We start from the raw sequence: 16459 nt of genomic DNA, 5'->3' as shown, positions 1-16459 counted from the left end.
CAAAATTAAAATTTTTGACCTCCTCTCAGTTTGCCTTAAAAGAACCCAGAATTAATTTGATGATGTAGTGCAAAGAGAACTTTTACCCATGAACTGTTTTGTGCAGCTGAGATAAGGTTATCTGCACTGGTTAACAGAAATGCAAAAGAAATTTAGTGTGCTACATTTGTACAGATATACCATCAGAGGTTTAATCCTGAACAAAACTCAGAAGGCCAACATACAAGATGAATGAATTAACAAAATGGAATGTTTAATCTATATGTTCATTACAGTAGTTCTGTGAGAAAATAAATCTTTGCTGATGGAATCTTTCATACACATGTAGCAAAAATGCTACAACATCATTAAATTTAAATGCCATTCCAGAGTCAAGATAATTTAAGGCAAATTGGTTTTAGCCTCTGAATTTGTAGAGTTGAATGAAAAGATTAATACATTTTGTGGAATTCCAGATTTATTTTAGTAGCACAAGAGCATCATCTTCAGACTCCTTCATAAGTGTACAATTGTAGATATTGGAACTAAAACACAAGCTACAGTTTTGAAAACCATCCCACAAGAAACCAAAAGTGATGTCTTAATATTTAAATAAACCAGCAACATTTCCTCTAATTATGAGAACAAGATTAATTAATGCTTAAGATGAAGATTGATGTTCCATAGGTGAACCAATCTTTAGGCTAAGAAAGATGCAGTCTTAGACAGATGTAGTCTTAAGGAATGCTAAAATATCATGCCAGAATTTTAGCAATTAAATATTTCATTGGCAAAAAAACTACTACTGGCCCTCATTTATTCTTTTGAAGAAATATTTGAAGGGCTTTAAATACTCCCCAGGAAACTAATTTGCTATGATTTCTGCCTTCCGGATCAGAATTTGCAAAGTGATACCGAAATACTGAACAGCATTTTCACAATTTCCATTTATATCCAGGTAAATTCTCATTTTAGGCAGAAACTGAGTGATATTAAAAGGTTTGTCAAGCCATAATTTCAATAATGTCAGGGAAATGTACTAGTCTGTTTAGAAGCCTATGGCAGCCAAAGGTTTTAGATTAAGCAGTTTAGTAAATTGAATTAATGCACCTGGGATTTCCAGTAATTACTATCAAAGTATCTCAAATTATTTTACAAATATTATTTCTGCTAATTGATAACTGCAAAGGATTTACCCAAGAATGCTATCTAGAAAATAAACTATAGAACACAAGGGTGTTGAAGGGAAACAATTACCTTGCAAAAGCAGAATTTACTAGCCCAAACTGTGATTAAGATATACATTTAACACCCGTCCTTTTAGAACAGTCTTTAGGTGTTTCTAGCAAATGAAGGTATTAGTTTTAAATCAGATATGAAAGACTGAGTCTTTGTTATAACTGATAATTCTAGTATGGTGCTTTGATGCTAAACATCATGCTAAACCAATATTTTACTTTTCCACGTTCCTTCTTCCCATTCACTCATTTTGATTCTTCAGAGTAATCCTAATCCTTTTCACTTTCAGGTATAATTCTCACTGTTATATTAACCTCAGTGAAAATTTTGCACCATAATTTCAATAGTATATGTTAACACTAACAATTAGTACAATTCCTATGTCCTTTTTCATTCATTAAGAAAAACTTTAAGAGGAGATGAAAACAGTGTTTCAAGCTTTTCATAAACCACCCAACTAACTTCCACCCACTTGTGTAAGAAATCCTAATTCCCATCTTTAAAATGGGAGGAATGAAGATTTTGGTACTCAAGAAATTTCATTGTGTTCAGTATTGGGTTAGATTTCTTGAATTTAAAATCTGATCTTTCTCTTTTCCTCTTCATTGCCTTTATCAATTGTTAGAACAATATTTTGTGATTAAGTTTTATCTTATTGGTACTTTTTCTGTGAAAAGTAGCAAGATAAGGCTATATCTGTCTTTTCCTTACTTTGGTATTAACTACAATTTTTCACAAATATTCTCTTCCTGGAATAATTAGATATACTTTCTTTCTTCTTTAGGCAGAGTTTAATTTATTTAGAAAGAGTTAATTTCTGCTTCTTTCCTCAGTCCTCTGTATAGTGTTTGGAGATGTAGGTTAAGAGGCTTGTTTTCCAAATTAACATGGTTACTGCACTGATGAGTTTAAATTACTTTGGTGCATATCACTTTTCAGTCTGGACAATATCACACCACCTGGGGGTTACTCTACTGCTAATACAAGTTTCTAATGGATCTTAGGAGAACTACCTTTACTACTGATAGGAATTACTGAAATTACATAAAGATGTGTAAAGCCAAACTACGTTAACCAAATGGAAGTATGATTCTTATATTCTGATTAATATTCTGATTTAAAGGAAGGACAAGTAAGAAAAATATTTTACAATATTCAAAGCTTTGAAAATGTAAATCCTGATTTAAAAATGAAGCTAATAAAAATTAATTATTTTCTGTTAGAAAAGTTTCCATAGTCAGATAGCTTTCTGAAAATTTGTAATTTGCTGCTTTGGTAGCACATCATTGCATGCCATAAATGTTCACATGGGAGCAGTTCTCCATCCATCCTAAGGACTTTGTTATTTGACCACCATTATCATAAATGAAGAAGCACACGGTCTAGACATGAATTGATTGTATTAAACCCAGTTGGAACTCTTATAAGTAGTGGTGCCTGCTTAAGGAGCATGTAGAGTGTTAGACCATTATTATTACTGGTATATTTTCAGTGAGTTAGGAAAACATTTAGCAGACACTATATATATCAGTAACACTAACATTGTTTTTATTATTAATTCAGTAAAATTAGAATATTTTACCATTAGTGTTAGGAATATATGTGTTAGGTAATTCTAATGTGGTAAGCATTTCTATTTCTGTACCAATTCCTGATATACAGCATATCAGTAATGACTTAAAATAGCTTCACATAACTCAGCAAAGTATTACCACTATTTGCAGTGATAAGAAATCCATGGTTTTGGTCACACAATAAAAATTACATGGGGATTTCCTATTCTTCAGGATCAGGGTTTTGTTTTTTTTCACACAAGCAGACTGTGCATTATTTCCCTGATAGTGAGTATCAGTAAGAATAGAGCGTATCCTGAGAATAAAACTAATATAATGAGAAAACATAAGTGAGGTAGGGTACAGTAGGGAGCAATTTCAATGCCTTTCATAAATGGAAAAGGTTGATTCTATTGGTATAAAAAATTACACATTTTAAAGATGTCTAAAATACAGAAATCACAAAGCTCTTTTATTACAAAAATTCAAAGCAACAAAAGGTATTGTATATTTTGTTACTCAAAATGTCTTTCTGGGTATTATTTTGCAGATCTTCTCTGCCCTGCTTGAAAGCACACAGCATGGTGCTTGAAAACACCCAACCATTATTCTCTTATTTCAATAAAATAGTAGATTTTTTTCATCATTTCCACTCCCCCAAAGAATCTTAGTTAATGTCTCTAATACTAGGTAGCAGCATTGGCATTTATATTTTTTCAAATACCACCCATAAGAGTGTTAGCCATTCTAAGCCACTGACTACTTATGTCCCAAGAAGGATCTGCAGAAAAGCTCTGGAAAACTGCTCATATATAATTGCTTAAGTATAAATAAATCATTCTAGAAAATATTTTTTTTGTTTTCTTTTAAATTTTCTCAAATAATCCAACATGTCTCTTATCCAGACTCACACAGCTATACTGGGGCTTTTCCCAAGAATAAGAATAATATTTGTGTATAAGAACTCGCTTCAGGCAGAAAACTGCTCGTTCCCTGTGAGACGTAATTTATTCCTGCTTTCAAGTTAGTGCATTCTCTTTTCTTCTGTGTATATTGTCAGTTCCAATAGCTAATGCATTACATGGCATCAAGTGCAGTACTTTATATCCTCCTTTGTTCTTTACACAGCCTAAAAAGACTAGCTTATAACAAAGATGCAAAGACAGTCATTTTATTTTACTGTTTATATTACTAGGTTATATTTGACATGAATTCATAAAATCATAAATCTATCTGCAACCAAATATATCTGTCTGTGAAATGCTTACACTGGTATATGATTATTTCTTGGTAATAATGTGAAGTTTAATTTTAGATGTTTTCTTTTTAAAATTCCATACTATTCTATGCCCTATATAAACAAATACAAGCATTAAATATAAGTGTATTGGAAGGTCCACAAGACACTTTAAGTTAATTTGAAGCTACTCTCTGTTGTATCTGACCTAAAACTTACCTCAAGGAGTTGAAATATGTGTAGTCATGTATCTGTGTACTTACACAATTATACCAGTGACTTGCAATTAACAAATTTTTCAGTCCAGTGGGTTCTGCATAGAGGAAATGGCAAAATATTTAAATAGTGAGCTGAATATTCTAATTCAATTTTGACATGTGTTAGATCACTTTTAAAAATAAGAGCTTATAAGTATCTCAATTCAGTTCATTTGGAAAAAATCCACTGAAGAAGAAAAAATTAATTATACATCTATAATGATAAGTAAAAAGAGACATATCTTTATAATTACATACATACATATATTTTGCAAGGGAGTTACAGAATTCCCAGATTTGGAATTTAGTATGAACCTCTTCAGCCTTTTACCTGTCATGACCATATATGCAAGAAATAACACAATCTCCTCCCAGATAAATAGTAAAAAAGGCAGAAATATGTTTTTTCAAAGGAAAAAAATGAAGCTAGTCAGTGGGTTGTGCACTCCTCTGATCAATATACATGTTCACTTAGACAAGTAGAAAAACCAAGTCTCTTGTTGAAAATACAAACAAAATGAGAATTTTTATACTGACAAATATTTTGTAGCTATATGTATAGGCGATAGTAAAAATATTTTATTAGAACATCTAGGAATACAGTGTATTCTGCACTTAAAATTTCTGAATTAAAAAAAAATAGAATGGAGAATCTTACAACACCTATTTTAGCATGTAATAAGAATTTTTTAGAAGACATAAAAGTCAGATTACTTCTTTGATTATGAAAGTGTCTAAATCTCATAATCTTTATAGAATGAAAATATTATATATAAATGTAGCATTATTTATTACCCTCAGTAAATTTTTTCTAGCTCACTGCATTATGGAGAAACTTCAAGCTGCAACATTAGCTCAGAAATAGGTGATATAATTAAGCTTCTGTCACATTTCATGATTAAAACAACCTTATCAAAATTAAGTTTTAGGGGGAGAAGGTTTATTTAAAAACTTGTCATGGATTGTGCACAGTATAATTCAGAGAATCACAGAACCTCTAAGTTTGGAAGGCAACACAGTGGGTGATCTGGTCCCAATTTGCTACTCAGGCTGGGTCATCTAGAACACCTGAAACAGGATTGTATCTACAAGGACCCCCAGGTCTTTCTCCACAAAGCTGCTTTCCAGATCAATTCCCAGCCTGTGCTGGTCCATGGAGTTATTCTTCCCCAGGTGCAGGACTGCATCTGCCTTTGTTGAATTTCAGGCAGCTCTTCCCCGTCCATCTTTTCAGCCTGTCATGTCTTTCTGAAGGTCTCACAGCACTCAGGTATTGGCCACTCCTCCCATCATTGTGTCATCAGTGAACCTGCTGAGGAGGCGTTGGCCCTTTTGTTCAAGTCATTGATGAAGTTAAACAATACTGGGCCCAGTATGGGACCTTGGAGGACAATGCCAGTAACAAACCTCCAACCCAAGTGACAAAAACAAATGACAAGTCCCATGCCACTGATTACAGCCCTGTTATTCAGCCAGATTTTAATCTACCTCTGTCCACTCATCCAGTCAGTAGTTCCTGATTTTGTCTATCAGGATTTTGTGAGAGACATTGTCAAAAGCCTTGATGAAGAAAAGGTAGACAATATCCACTTCTCTCCAGTGGATATTGATCCAGGTGGTTGCTTCACTGTAGAAGGTAATCTGTTTGGTCAAACCTGATTATGTGAATCCATGATGAATACTTCTAATCTATTACTTCTTGTCTTCCATATGGGCACAGATGGTCTTCAGAATGAGGTGCTCCATCACCTTTCCAGGGATTGAAGTGAGGCTGACTGGCCAATAGTTCCCCATGTCCTTCTTCTTGCCCTTTTTGAAGATCAGGGTGAGATTTGCTTTTTCCAGTCTCCAAGCACCTCTCCTGATTGCCCTGACCTTGCAAAGATGACTATGAGTGACCTCGTTATGGTGTCCAGAAGTTCTCTCATGGACACTTCCTGCCAGAGCCCATGGGGTTGTGGATGTCAAGTTTGCTTAGGTGTTATCAACCCAATCCTCCTTCACCAAGGAAAAGTCTTCCTTCTAAGACTCCTTTACCCTGGTCTGTGTCAGAGAGCCCTGAGGGTTGATCATGTCAGTGAAGATTGATGCAAAGAAGGCATTTGATAACTCTACATTCTTGGTATCCTCTGTCACCAGGGTACCCCTCAATTTACCAATGGGCCCGCATTATCATTTTGGTTCTTTTTCTGTTATTGATGCATTTTAAGGAGCCCTTCTTGTTGTCCTGGACATCTTGGCCAGATTTAATTGCAGATGGGCCGTGGCCTTCTTGATCCCATTTCTACTTATTCTGACAATCTCTGTATTCATTCCATGTGGCTTGGTGCTGCTTCTAACTCCCGTGTATTTCCTGCTTATGTTTGAATAATGACAGGAGTTCTTTGTTCATCCATGCAGGTCTCTCTCCCCCTTTGCCTGATTTCTTATTGCATTATTGCTTTTGCAGGAAGTCAACTTTGGATATCATCCAACTCTCTTGAACCCCATTTCCCTGTGGTGCTTTTTTCCATGGGATTCTTCCAAGAACATCCCTGAAGTTGCTAACATCAGCCCTCCCAAAGTCCATGGCTGTAGTCTTACTTGCTCCTCCTTTCCTGATACATAGCTCCAAATTTTCATGGTCACTGCAGCCAAGGCTGCCACCAACCTTCACATCCCCAAAAAGGAGATGTTGTTAATGAGGATGAGCAGATCTCCATTCCCTGTGGGATCCTCTACTACCTGTGACAGGAAATTGTAGTCAATGTTTTCAAAGGAACTCCATAGATTATTTGTGCTTTGCTGCAATGCTTCTCCAACAGATGGCATGGTAGATAAAGTCCCTCACAAGAACCAGTGCCTGTGACTCTGTGGCTGCTTCAAGCTGCCTGGAGAAAACCTCATCTTCCTCCTTCACCTGAGCAGGTGGCGTGTAGCAAGGACACACAGAAAGGTCACCTTTATTAATCCACTATTAGAGCTGAGCCCATAAACTCTCAACTCGCTTGTCATCCACTCCAAGGCAGATGTCAGTACGTTTCAAGTGTTGTCTCATATAGAGACCAACTACACCATGTAGTTGACCATAAAGAGTAAATACAATTTAGCTTTTTTATAATTAGGGTATTTTTATCACTTCTAATAAATCTATTAAACTAACAATATTTTAATTAATACCAAAACATACAGGTGAAAATCTTTGTGCACTCAAACCATATTCAGTTAGAAAGAGGATATGAAATAAAGCAATCATTAAATATGTCTGCTGATTTTTCAATAAAATCCTATGGAGACAAGTAAAGGAATAAGAACCTATATGAGGAATAACTCTTTTCTTCATGAATAAAATTTGGTCAAAAAATATATAACTCTAAAAAATGGAAATATTGGTATAGTTTAACAAAGAAAAATTAAAACATTTAGTAGTGCCCTGCATATATGCTTGTGACACTACAAAACACTGTTGTTTTCAATGAAATTCCCCATTTTGAAACATCAATCCATAATAATCAAAATGCTACAGCACAAGCATGACCTCTTCCTCATCTTTTTATTTAAATGAAGGCAATATAAGAGGAATGATCAAAAATAATAAGAAAAAAAACCTCCTCAAATTTATTTGTTCTGAAGTAGAAGAGGCAGATGAGAATGATATTTACACACAGCTGGTCTACAGACATCTGTCATCTTATGCCTGCTGACTTCTAAGTGTGTTTCAAATTCAATTTTTTTTGGAAATGTAAAAACAAACAAGCAAACAAACAACCCTTAAATTAATATTGAACAAAATATATTTTTGTACTGTTTTTAGGGTTTTTCTTGCTCATGTCAGAATCCTCTGTGTTAGATATAATGACCATTGGTAGGGAACAATAAGACATTTATCACAGGAAATCTTTAAGGATGAGTGCTTAATCAGAGTCTCTATGGCAAACAGTGAGAAAGAGATAAGAAGCTCATTAGTCTGTAATCACCTTTAGCAACCTTTTGCAGAATTCTGTGTTGGATAATTGTATTAGGCAAAATTAGGAGAGATTCATTTGAATGGAATCACAAGGGTCCATTTTATATGTAAAGTTAGATGTTTCTAATATAAAACATTGATTCACAGAAGGAATTCTTGGAAATAACTGGTTATATTTCTTTTATTGGACATGGCCCAAAAATACCTTAGCAGCAATTTTTGCATTAAGGCTTTAAGCCATAATGTTAAGACTTAAATCAAGAATCTGCCAAATTCTTAGGTTATATTTCAGTAATTTGTAACCACCACTATTAAACATATACCTTGTTTTTTCTTAAATTTTTATTCATCAAACTTTTACCCATTAAATTCCTTACTGCTAATGATTAAAGAATTATCTTCTCAAGAAAGATCTTTTGCTTCTTCTGAGTTTCTGCAGTGAATCAAGCTGTTGCCTTAATCTTCTTTCACGTATGTGGAAAAGTTTGTCCTTCAGACTCTAGACAAAATGAGTTTTGAAACCTAACAGAACTTGTTTCCTCTTTTTATGAATCCTTTCCAATTTGTTTATTTTATTTTGCCTTAAGAAATGACACTGTGCAGATAATGACCTCTCAAAATTATGAGTTTAAAAAAAATGGTTTTCATATTCTCATGTAGTAGTCTTCTTACAAACTAGTAATGTCTAACCACAGGGCTATTTTGGGAGTTTATAATACGAGTTTAAATTTACACTGTATGTTTTTATCTCCCCTTGGAGCAAAACCAAAATATATCCAAAGATCTCCTGAAAGATGATGTATCAAAAAGAAAAATGTGTAACTCATTCGATATTACAATTTTTTATGCCATTCATTTTGGCAGAATTGGCAGATTGAAAATTTGAGCAATGGAGTCCATTAGGCTTTGCTTTTGTTACAAATATAAGTATTTTGCAAGTCAACATATTCTCATTATATCCTTTGCATTCTCACCTCCAGAAATAAAATTTAGATATATGCCTTGATTTTATATCTCCTTCATTATTAGCTAGCATTTTTTTGAGAAGTAGGAGTAGAAGATTCAGAAGTTATAAATGTTTTTACTGGAAAATAGTATTATTAAAAATAAGTTTGTAATTTTTTCAAGACCATCAATAAACATATTAAATAGCTCTAATCCAGGAACTGGAAATGAAAGTACAGTATTTCCAAAGACACAGTTTTCTCATACATAATCAATTATTTGCACTGCTGGTTAACCATGTTTTAACCAATCTGTATTTATTAGAACGGTAATTTCAGATGGAATGTTTTTGTAGCCTCTGCAATACTTCATCAATATTTTAGACAAATATAAAGGTTGCATTTTGTAAAATTAACCTGTGATTCTTGAAACTGATCCCAAGGTTGCCTGACATATTGTCTTTGGTTGTGTATAGTAATGATACTGCCTTCCTTTTATCAGCATAACCTTCTTTTGCTGTTCTGCAAACATTATTTAACTTTAATAATATTTCTCTCAGAAAATAAGATTTACTTGTAATACAGGTTTCCCTACTACTGCTATATTTCTAACTAGAGCAAGGGAAAAGGATTTGACCTGCAATACTTGTTAGAATACAAGGGCCATCCTATATAGAAATCTTAAGATAATCAAGCCTGACTGACAAAGAGGTAAGACCCTGTAACTCAATTGTTTTGGCAGTTTCATATTTCTGTTTGGTCAACAGCCAAGTTACTACTAAAAAAAAAGTCAGTTCTTCGGAAGCACTAATAGATCCCAAATCTACACTCTCATAGTTGCAAGTATGGTGTACACAGACATTTATATTCTACTTATTGCTGGTTTCTAGTTCTTATTACATAACATATATTTTAAAATAAATTATAATTATATTTTTAGTAGAATATTGACCTAAAAATTAGTAGATATATATGCTGAGATACATCATATATATGAGCAAGAGATCAAAATATTCAAAAGAGGGGTTATTTAATAATAGTTTAAAACTTAATTATTAATATAGAGATTAAAATTTGTTAATACTAACATATGCATTCAAGAATGTTAGGATTCATCTTACCTCTACAGATAGGAACAGGGAAGTCCCACGATGCTGTATTGACAGAGCTGGCTATGCAAGTAAGCTGTGGGTGTCCATCCAAAATATATCCAGTTACACAGCTGTATCGGATTTTGTCACCAACATCAAATCTTTGACCATACAAAATGCCCTTTGGTGGAACTCCTGGATTGCCACAGGAACTACTCTGTAATTCTGGAAAAGATATGTATTTATGACTTAATAGGTTTTTATACTTAAATGTTGTTATAAATAAATGTTTCATTTTGCTTAAGAGTATAGAACACAAATTAAGGCATTTTTGGACAGATAGTGTTTTCATGGATATTATACAACTCTCAACACTGAAAATCCATTGCTGACTTAGTGTATTTAACATTTGCTTATGTACCCACATATCCAAAGGCAGATGGAAGAAAGCATGAGGTTTTACTTAAGCTCCAGCTATCAATATATTAATGTATTTTTTTAATTAAATTGATACAAAGGAATGATTTTTTTTGTATCAATTACATATGAATATCATATGAATGCATATCATTACATAGAAACAGGAAACAAAGCATCTTGATATATTTCTGACTTTCAGGTTATACAAATGAAACACAATAAGCAAAATTGTAATACAAACATGAAGGAATATGAGATTCAAATTGAACAAAATTTCGAAGAAAAAATTAAATTAATGAAAACAAGATAAAATTTTAACAAGCATAAGACTAAACATGATGAGGAAACTGTTTAATGATTTAATAGATTTTAGATAATGAGGAAAATGGATAAGATAAGGTGGGTAACTGATTTCTGAGCAAAGAATTAGTTAATTTAATCATGTGAAATATCACAGGTCTGGTAACTTCTTCTATAATACAGAGCTTTAAAGCACTGAGAATCCAAAATGACTCATGGCCAGTCTTAGTCTGATCTCGGAGATTAATTAGAGTTCAGTTTCAGTAGCTGGTACTCTTTTGACTGTGTACCCTTTTGATTGGTGTTTCAGCACCATAAATAGCTTGAGTACAACATTTTCAGTCATTTACTACCAATGTCCTTTATTTAATGGACATTAAAACATAGATTTTTCCAAGTGTGAACAAATGTTGTTTCATAATCTCATCCTGAGCTCTTCAAAGCTTGTACTAAGAATACTTACCAGCCTAATGCTAATGGGGAAGAGGGAAATCAGGTAAACCTGTATTTGGATTAATATCAAATTCCCCTAATCTAAAAAGGAAAATTATGGAAAAAGAGGGGGTTATGTATGTATTGTTTTGATTTCTTTTCCTGAATTCCATGTGACTAAAACATTCTTCAGTAGCCCTGATTTGCTCATGAGTGTGTGCACAACATATTTAAATATCTAAGCTGTTATAAGTTTGAATTAAATAAAAAAAATATATATATGCTTATTAAAACAATCAATATGTCTCCCAAAATTCATTATGTTCTCAAACTTCAATGCCCAGAACTACCAAGAACTAGGAAATCCTACTAGATTTGTGATGCCAGCCATGAAAAAAAAACAAAACTATGTAACAGTTATTAAAAGGCAGAATCCACTATATTAATCAATACATTTACTACATGTCCATACATATATAAACACTATATACGAAATATATGCTAACAATGAGTTTATTTGCAAGATTCCATTTACCAATCATGTTCTGATGTAAATATGCTAAATATGCATATTAGTTGCTGATTTCATTGCTGCTATTTCCTGCTTTCTCTTACATAATAAACTGTGGGTTTGGATTTGACTTTTATTACTTTGCCCAATGACACAACACAGACGTAAGAAAGTAGCCTATCTCACCTTGGTCACTTGAAAGCTCATCTAAAGAACTAATATTGGTATCACTCTTACTGAGTTGTTCTGAGCTGAAACAACACTCCACTGCCCTCAAATCTGTTTGCATGCTCCACAAAGAAGGTAATACTACAGCACCTCCTGCATATTTGTGCAAAAGCATTTCTTTCAAATCCTCTAACAGCTTTCAAGGCTCTTCAATTTGTTATTTATCATCACAGCATGTCAAAAAGAAGGTAAGAATATCATCCTTTGGATTTTGGTTATCATATGAATCATATCATATTAACTTGAAAACTCTGCCTGTACACAGTGTTTTCATTTTCAACTTCTCCCAGAAGATGAAGTCTTTCAGAAGCCTGTATCTCTTAGGGCTTTGTAAAAAGGTCACAGAAAGATTCCTTGTCCTTTGAAATAAAAAATATAAAAATTAGCAATGTCACTACCTAAAATTGCTTCCTTTACTTTTACTGCTGTCTCATCAAGAATTACCCACAGAAGGCAATTTATTCTTGAGAAGTTACATTATATTTTAAAGAACTAATTAAAAATCACCCTCCTTCTAAAATAAAACTAATTTTCCGGTTGCAATACTATACGACTCATCTAAAAGGAATTCTTGACATTTTTCATTAACTTTTTAACTTTATGATAAAGTGGCCTGGGAGTATGTTACTACTTCTAACCCGTCAAGCCATTTTGTTCCTGATTCTAGATAAGAAAGTAGAAAAAATAAATTGTACACTTTTAAGTATATTAATTTATTCTGTGAGTATTTTCCTTTTGAAATCTACAAGTGACTTATTTGGGGACGAGAGGGAGATAATTTACCAAGTAACTGCATTTCTCTTCTTTGATAGCTAGCATCTATTTTCAAACTGAATGTGACACTGTACTACCAACCCCCTGACATTTAAAGCTAGGGATTGTTACCTTTAGATTGTCATCTGTCAGGAAACACAGGAATTACCAAATTAGATTGTAATTTTTATTCAGCTCTGAACATATTCTTGACTTCAGTGACATTTTGATAATCGTTAATGATATGAAGGGTAGAAAATATTTTATTTTAAATTTGCTATCTCATAGTTTGGTTGAACTTCTCCTTGTTCATGTAGTCTGAAAATAAGCATAATTGAATTTTTTACACCTTCTCACTTTTTTTCATTTTTGTGCATTATTTCTCATCTCCTTTTCAAAGCACGCTGCCCCAGTTGTTTCAATCTCTCTCAAAGCAGGAATTTTCTTTGTCCTAGATTTAATTTTGTAAACAAGGTATATATGAACATATTTGTCCTCTTTTTTTAACATAATGTTAAAACATGAAGCTCACAATATCCTTCAATACTGTTCAATACCATTCTATAGAATTGATTCTTATTAATGTCACTGTAAATTCTGTTAAAAAACTATGGGTAAAAGGTATCTGCTTAGCAGGAGTAGACCCACTCCTTTAAATACTTTAATTAGAAGAAATTCAGCTCCTTATAGATGCTAATTAATAAGATATTCAAATTAAATAATATTAAATAAAATTTATTTCTGACAATTTTTTTCAAAAAACAAGGCTAGAAGAATTTTAGGCTTTTTTTCAGCATTCACTTGGGAGGAAACAAATAAGAACCAGATATAGAAATTTCAAATTTACTTGCTTTTTATTCAAATTTTAAGTCAGAAATGTTTGGGCTTTTTTCTGTTACGATATTTATGAAATCAAGACCAACATTATCCTCTCTAAAATGTTTACACATGAAATATATAATTATTTTCTGAATATACTAAACAAGTATTTTCTCATATCCCAATAATAAAGACATTTGTCATAGCATTGCATTCTATTAAGCTTAGTTATTAATACTAATCTGATACACATATTATAAAATTTGGAATATAAATAATTTTTCTGTTTTGAAGAGTTGATCCATATATTTTCATTGTTTTTGTTACAGCTATTGCAAATCATTATGACGATGAATGAAATACTCCCGGTATTCCTATGCTCCCAGTCTGAGACCTCCCGCTATGGGAGTGATACCACACCTGGACTGTTCACTTGTGTCTACTACCCCAAACTGCAATTCTTCTGCCATGTAAACATGAGTATGAATATGTTATTCTAGGGACCACTCCAGCTGTCATTAGAGATGGGACATGGTGTACTGGAAGTACTAGAATATGTCTCTACATGGATATCCCTTGGAAATATGCACTTTGGCTTACTGACAAGCAAGAATGCTTTGGTATTGAAGACTCAAGGCTGATTGTACAAGTGCTGCATGTAGTATGTGTGTGGTTGCAGGGAGAGCTATACATTCTAAAGGTCCCAAATAGTAGGACAGGTGATGTCTTCATAAAAATAAGAAGTAGCCTGAAATTACCTTGTCCAAAATTTCATCTATTTTGGATCTTATAATAGTTTATTTTAGTTGTCCTTTGTTTTCCAAAGGTTTTATAAACTAAAAAAGTAACATAGCTTCTAACTCATAATATTTTGCCTATTTTGCTTACTTTCTATTCTGTCCTCATTCACATTGTTCTGAATATATGAGTAAGCATGGTCTAGATTTAAATATAATAGGGACTAGAATAATTAACTGATTGAAATACTGTTGTCTTTCTACACACATATTGAAATATACATATACATGCATGTTTCACTTGAGATTACAGAGTGAAGAAAACCACAAGAAAAATTTGGAGTAGCCAATATAAGTGCAATGAAGGAAAAAAAAAAGAAAAAAATATTGAAATGTCAATTTATCTGCACAAAAATTGCAAGATTCAAAGAGTAAAGACAAATTATAAACTAATGCTTTGAAAAATCTATCATAACTAGCACAGATATATTAAAACAGTTATTGAATTTAAAAAATTCCCTCCCCCAAAATCCAGGGGGATTGTAGAAGTTCAACAACAAAAATGGTTTTCCCTTGATTCCAACAAATCTGTCACCTTAAGATGCAAGTGAAGAATGAACAGTCACTCTTCTGAAGTTCACTTCTGTTTACAACAGTGACAGAAGCTGTTTATCTAACAATCTAAACTTCTCTGAAGTTCTTCTTTTAATTTCTGCATTTTTTTGTGGATCAGTCAAAAGAGACTGTCATATTCTGGTGTCTAACTAAAAATAGTCAAGCAAGAGAAAGTGCGAGGAGTTTTGGTTGTCTTTTTTTTCTCCCATAGGAAAAGAACATTATTTCCTTTCCTGTTCTAATTGCTCTTTCTTGATTAATATATCTGCAATAGTAATCTCACTGAGGGTCTCTACTGTTCACCAAAGATAATACAGCTAATTACATTGCAGTTTCCTACCTATTCTTTAATGAATGACATAATTTTCCTTTTTTGTTCCATTTGGGATTATTTTCATGTCAAAAAATGACAAAGGACCCTGTCTTGAGGGAATTTTCAATATAGATTTTTGATACTGAATTTGATTTTGTTTCCAAATACATTGAAACAATTGCTGGATTTGTCTTCCTTGCCAGTAAGACAAGAATGTTTCTATTTATAGCATAAAGTCATATGCTATTTTAATAGGGACAAACTTGTTTCAGCATTAAGTTAGAACTGTATTAACATAATTCTTCTACAAGCAAGGGAACAGTGAGAAGAAGCACAGAAAAAAACCCTCCAGGATATGTGAGGGAAACAAGGGATAATTACAATACTGTAGTCACATTAATACAGTGAGCATGAAAAATGTCCAGGGTTTGCAATGTATTCCCCTCACATTCAATAAAGTGTTCAGGATATCTGCTTAAATCAGCTGCAGGTGCAGAAAAGCGCTAGAGCTGAAGGACTGTGCAAAAAAATAAATAATGGCAGTCACTAATTTAACCAAAGGGCAGTATAACCTGGGACCAAGTGAAACCAACAGAAAGATGACTACAAGCTTCAGCAGATCTGGTTAAATCTGATGCTTCCCCATTAGACACACTTCTGAAGTGCAACCTGAAGGGAATGACAAGCAGGCAAGTACCAGATAGCTAGCAAAGCTAAACTGTTAACAGCACCAGCCACACTTACTTGCCTTTACCAAATTCCACTTTTGTAGTGGAATAGAACTCCAGCTGCAGTAAATTCCTGCACAGCTGCTGAGGGCACCAATTAAATCTGGAGTATGGCTGGAAGGTAGATGCACATAGTGCATGGACTGAGGAAGACTATTGGAAACAGCATAGTTTATCCTGGATGTAGAGTATCAATGCAAGTAGCACAGAGATGGCTGCATCCACTCTGTTATGAAACTATTCAACCAAATCAGTGTAACTTGAGTCCTGAGATAACTGAATCTGCCATATGTTGTGGTTGTTCAGCTTCTCAGGTGGATGAAGTCCAGACAGATGCATCCTGCCTGCCATGCAAAG

The 16459-nt window shown here is 33.4% G+C and overlaps 1 protein-coding gene across 2 annotated transcripts in view; it reads right to left on the bottom strand.

Moving 5' to 3' along the window:
* The window catches only part of CSMD3 (CUB and Sushi multiple domains 3), a 581291-nt gene that overhangs the window by 422425 nt on the left and 142407 nt on the right, over window positions 1-16459 (bottom strand). For both annotated transcript variants that reach the window (XM_077782368.1, XM_021546425.3), the window contains exon 4: window positions 10277-10471. In XM_077782368.1, the coding sequence (XP_077638494.1) occupies window positions 10277-10471 (195 nt within the window). The remainder of the gene's footprint in view (window positions 1-10276; window positions 10472-16459) is intronic.

This window comes from Lonchura striata, chromosome 1 (assembly GCF_046129695.1).
Source record: "Lonchura striata isolate bLonStr1 chromosome 1, bLonStr1.mat, whole genome shotgun sequence".
NCBI lineage: Eukaryota > Metazoa > Chordata > Aves > Passeriformes > Estrildidae > Lonchura > Lonchura striata.
The sequence above is the reverse complement of the archived record's forward strand: the minus strand, read 5'-3'. Positions and strand labels throughout refer to the sequence as shown.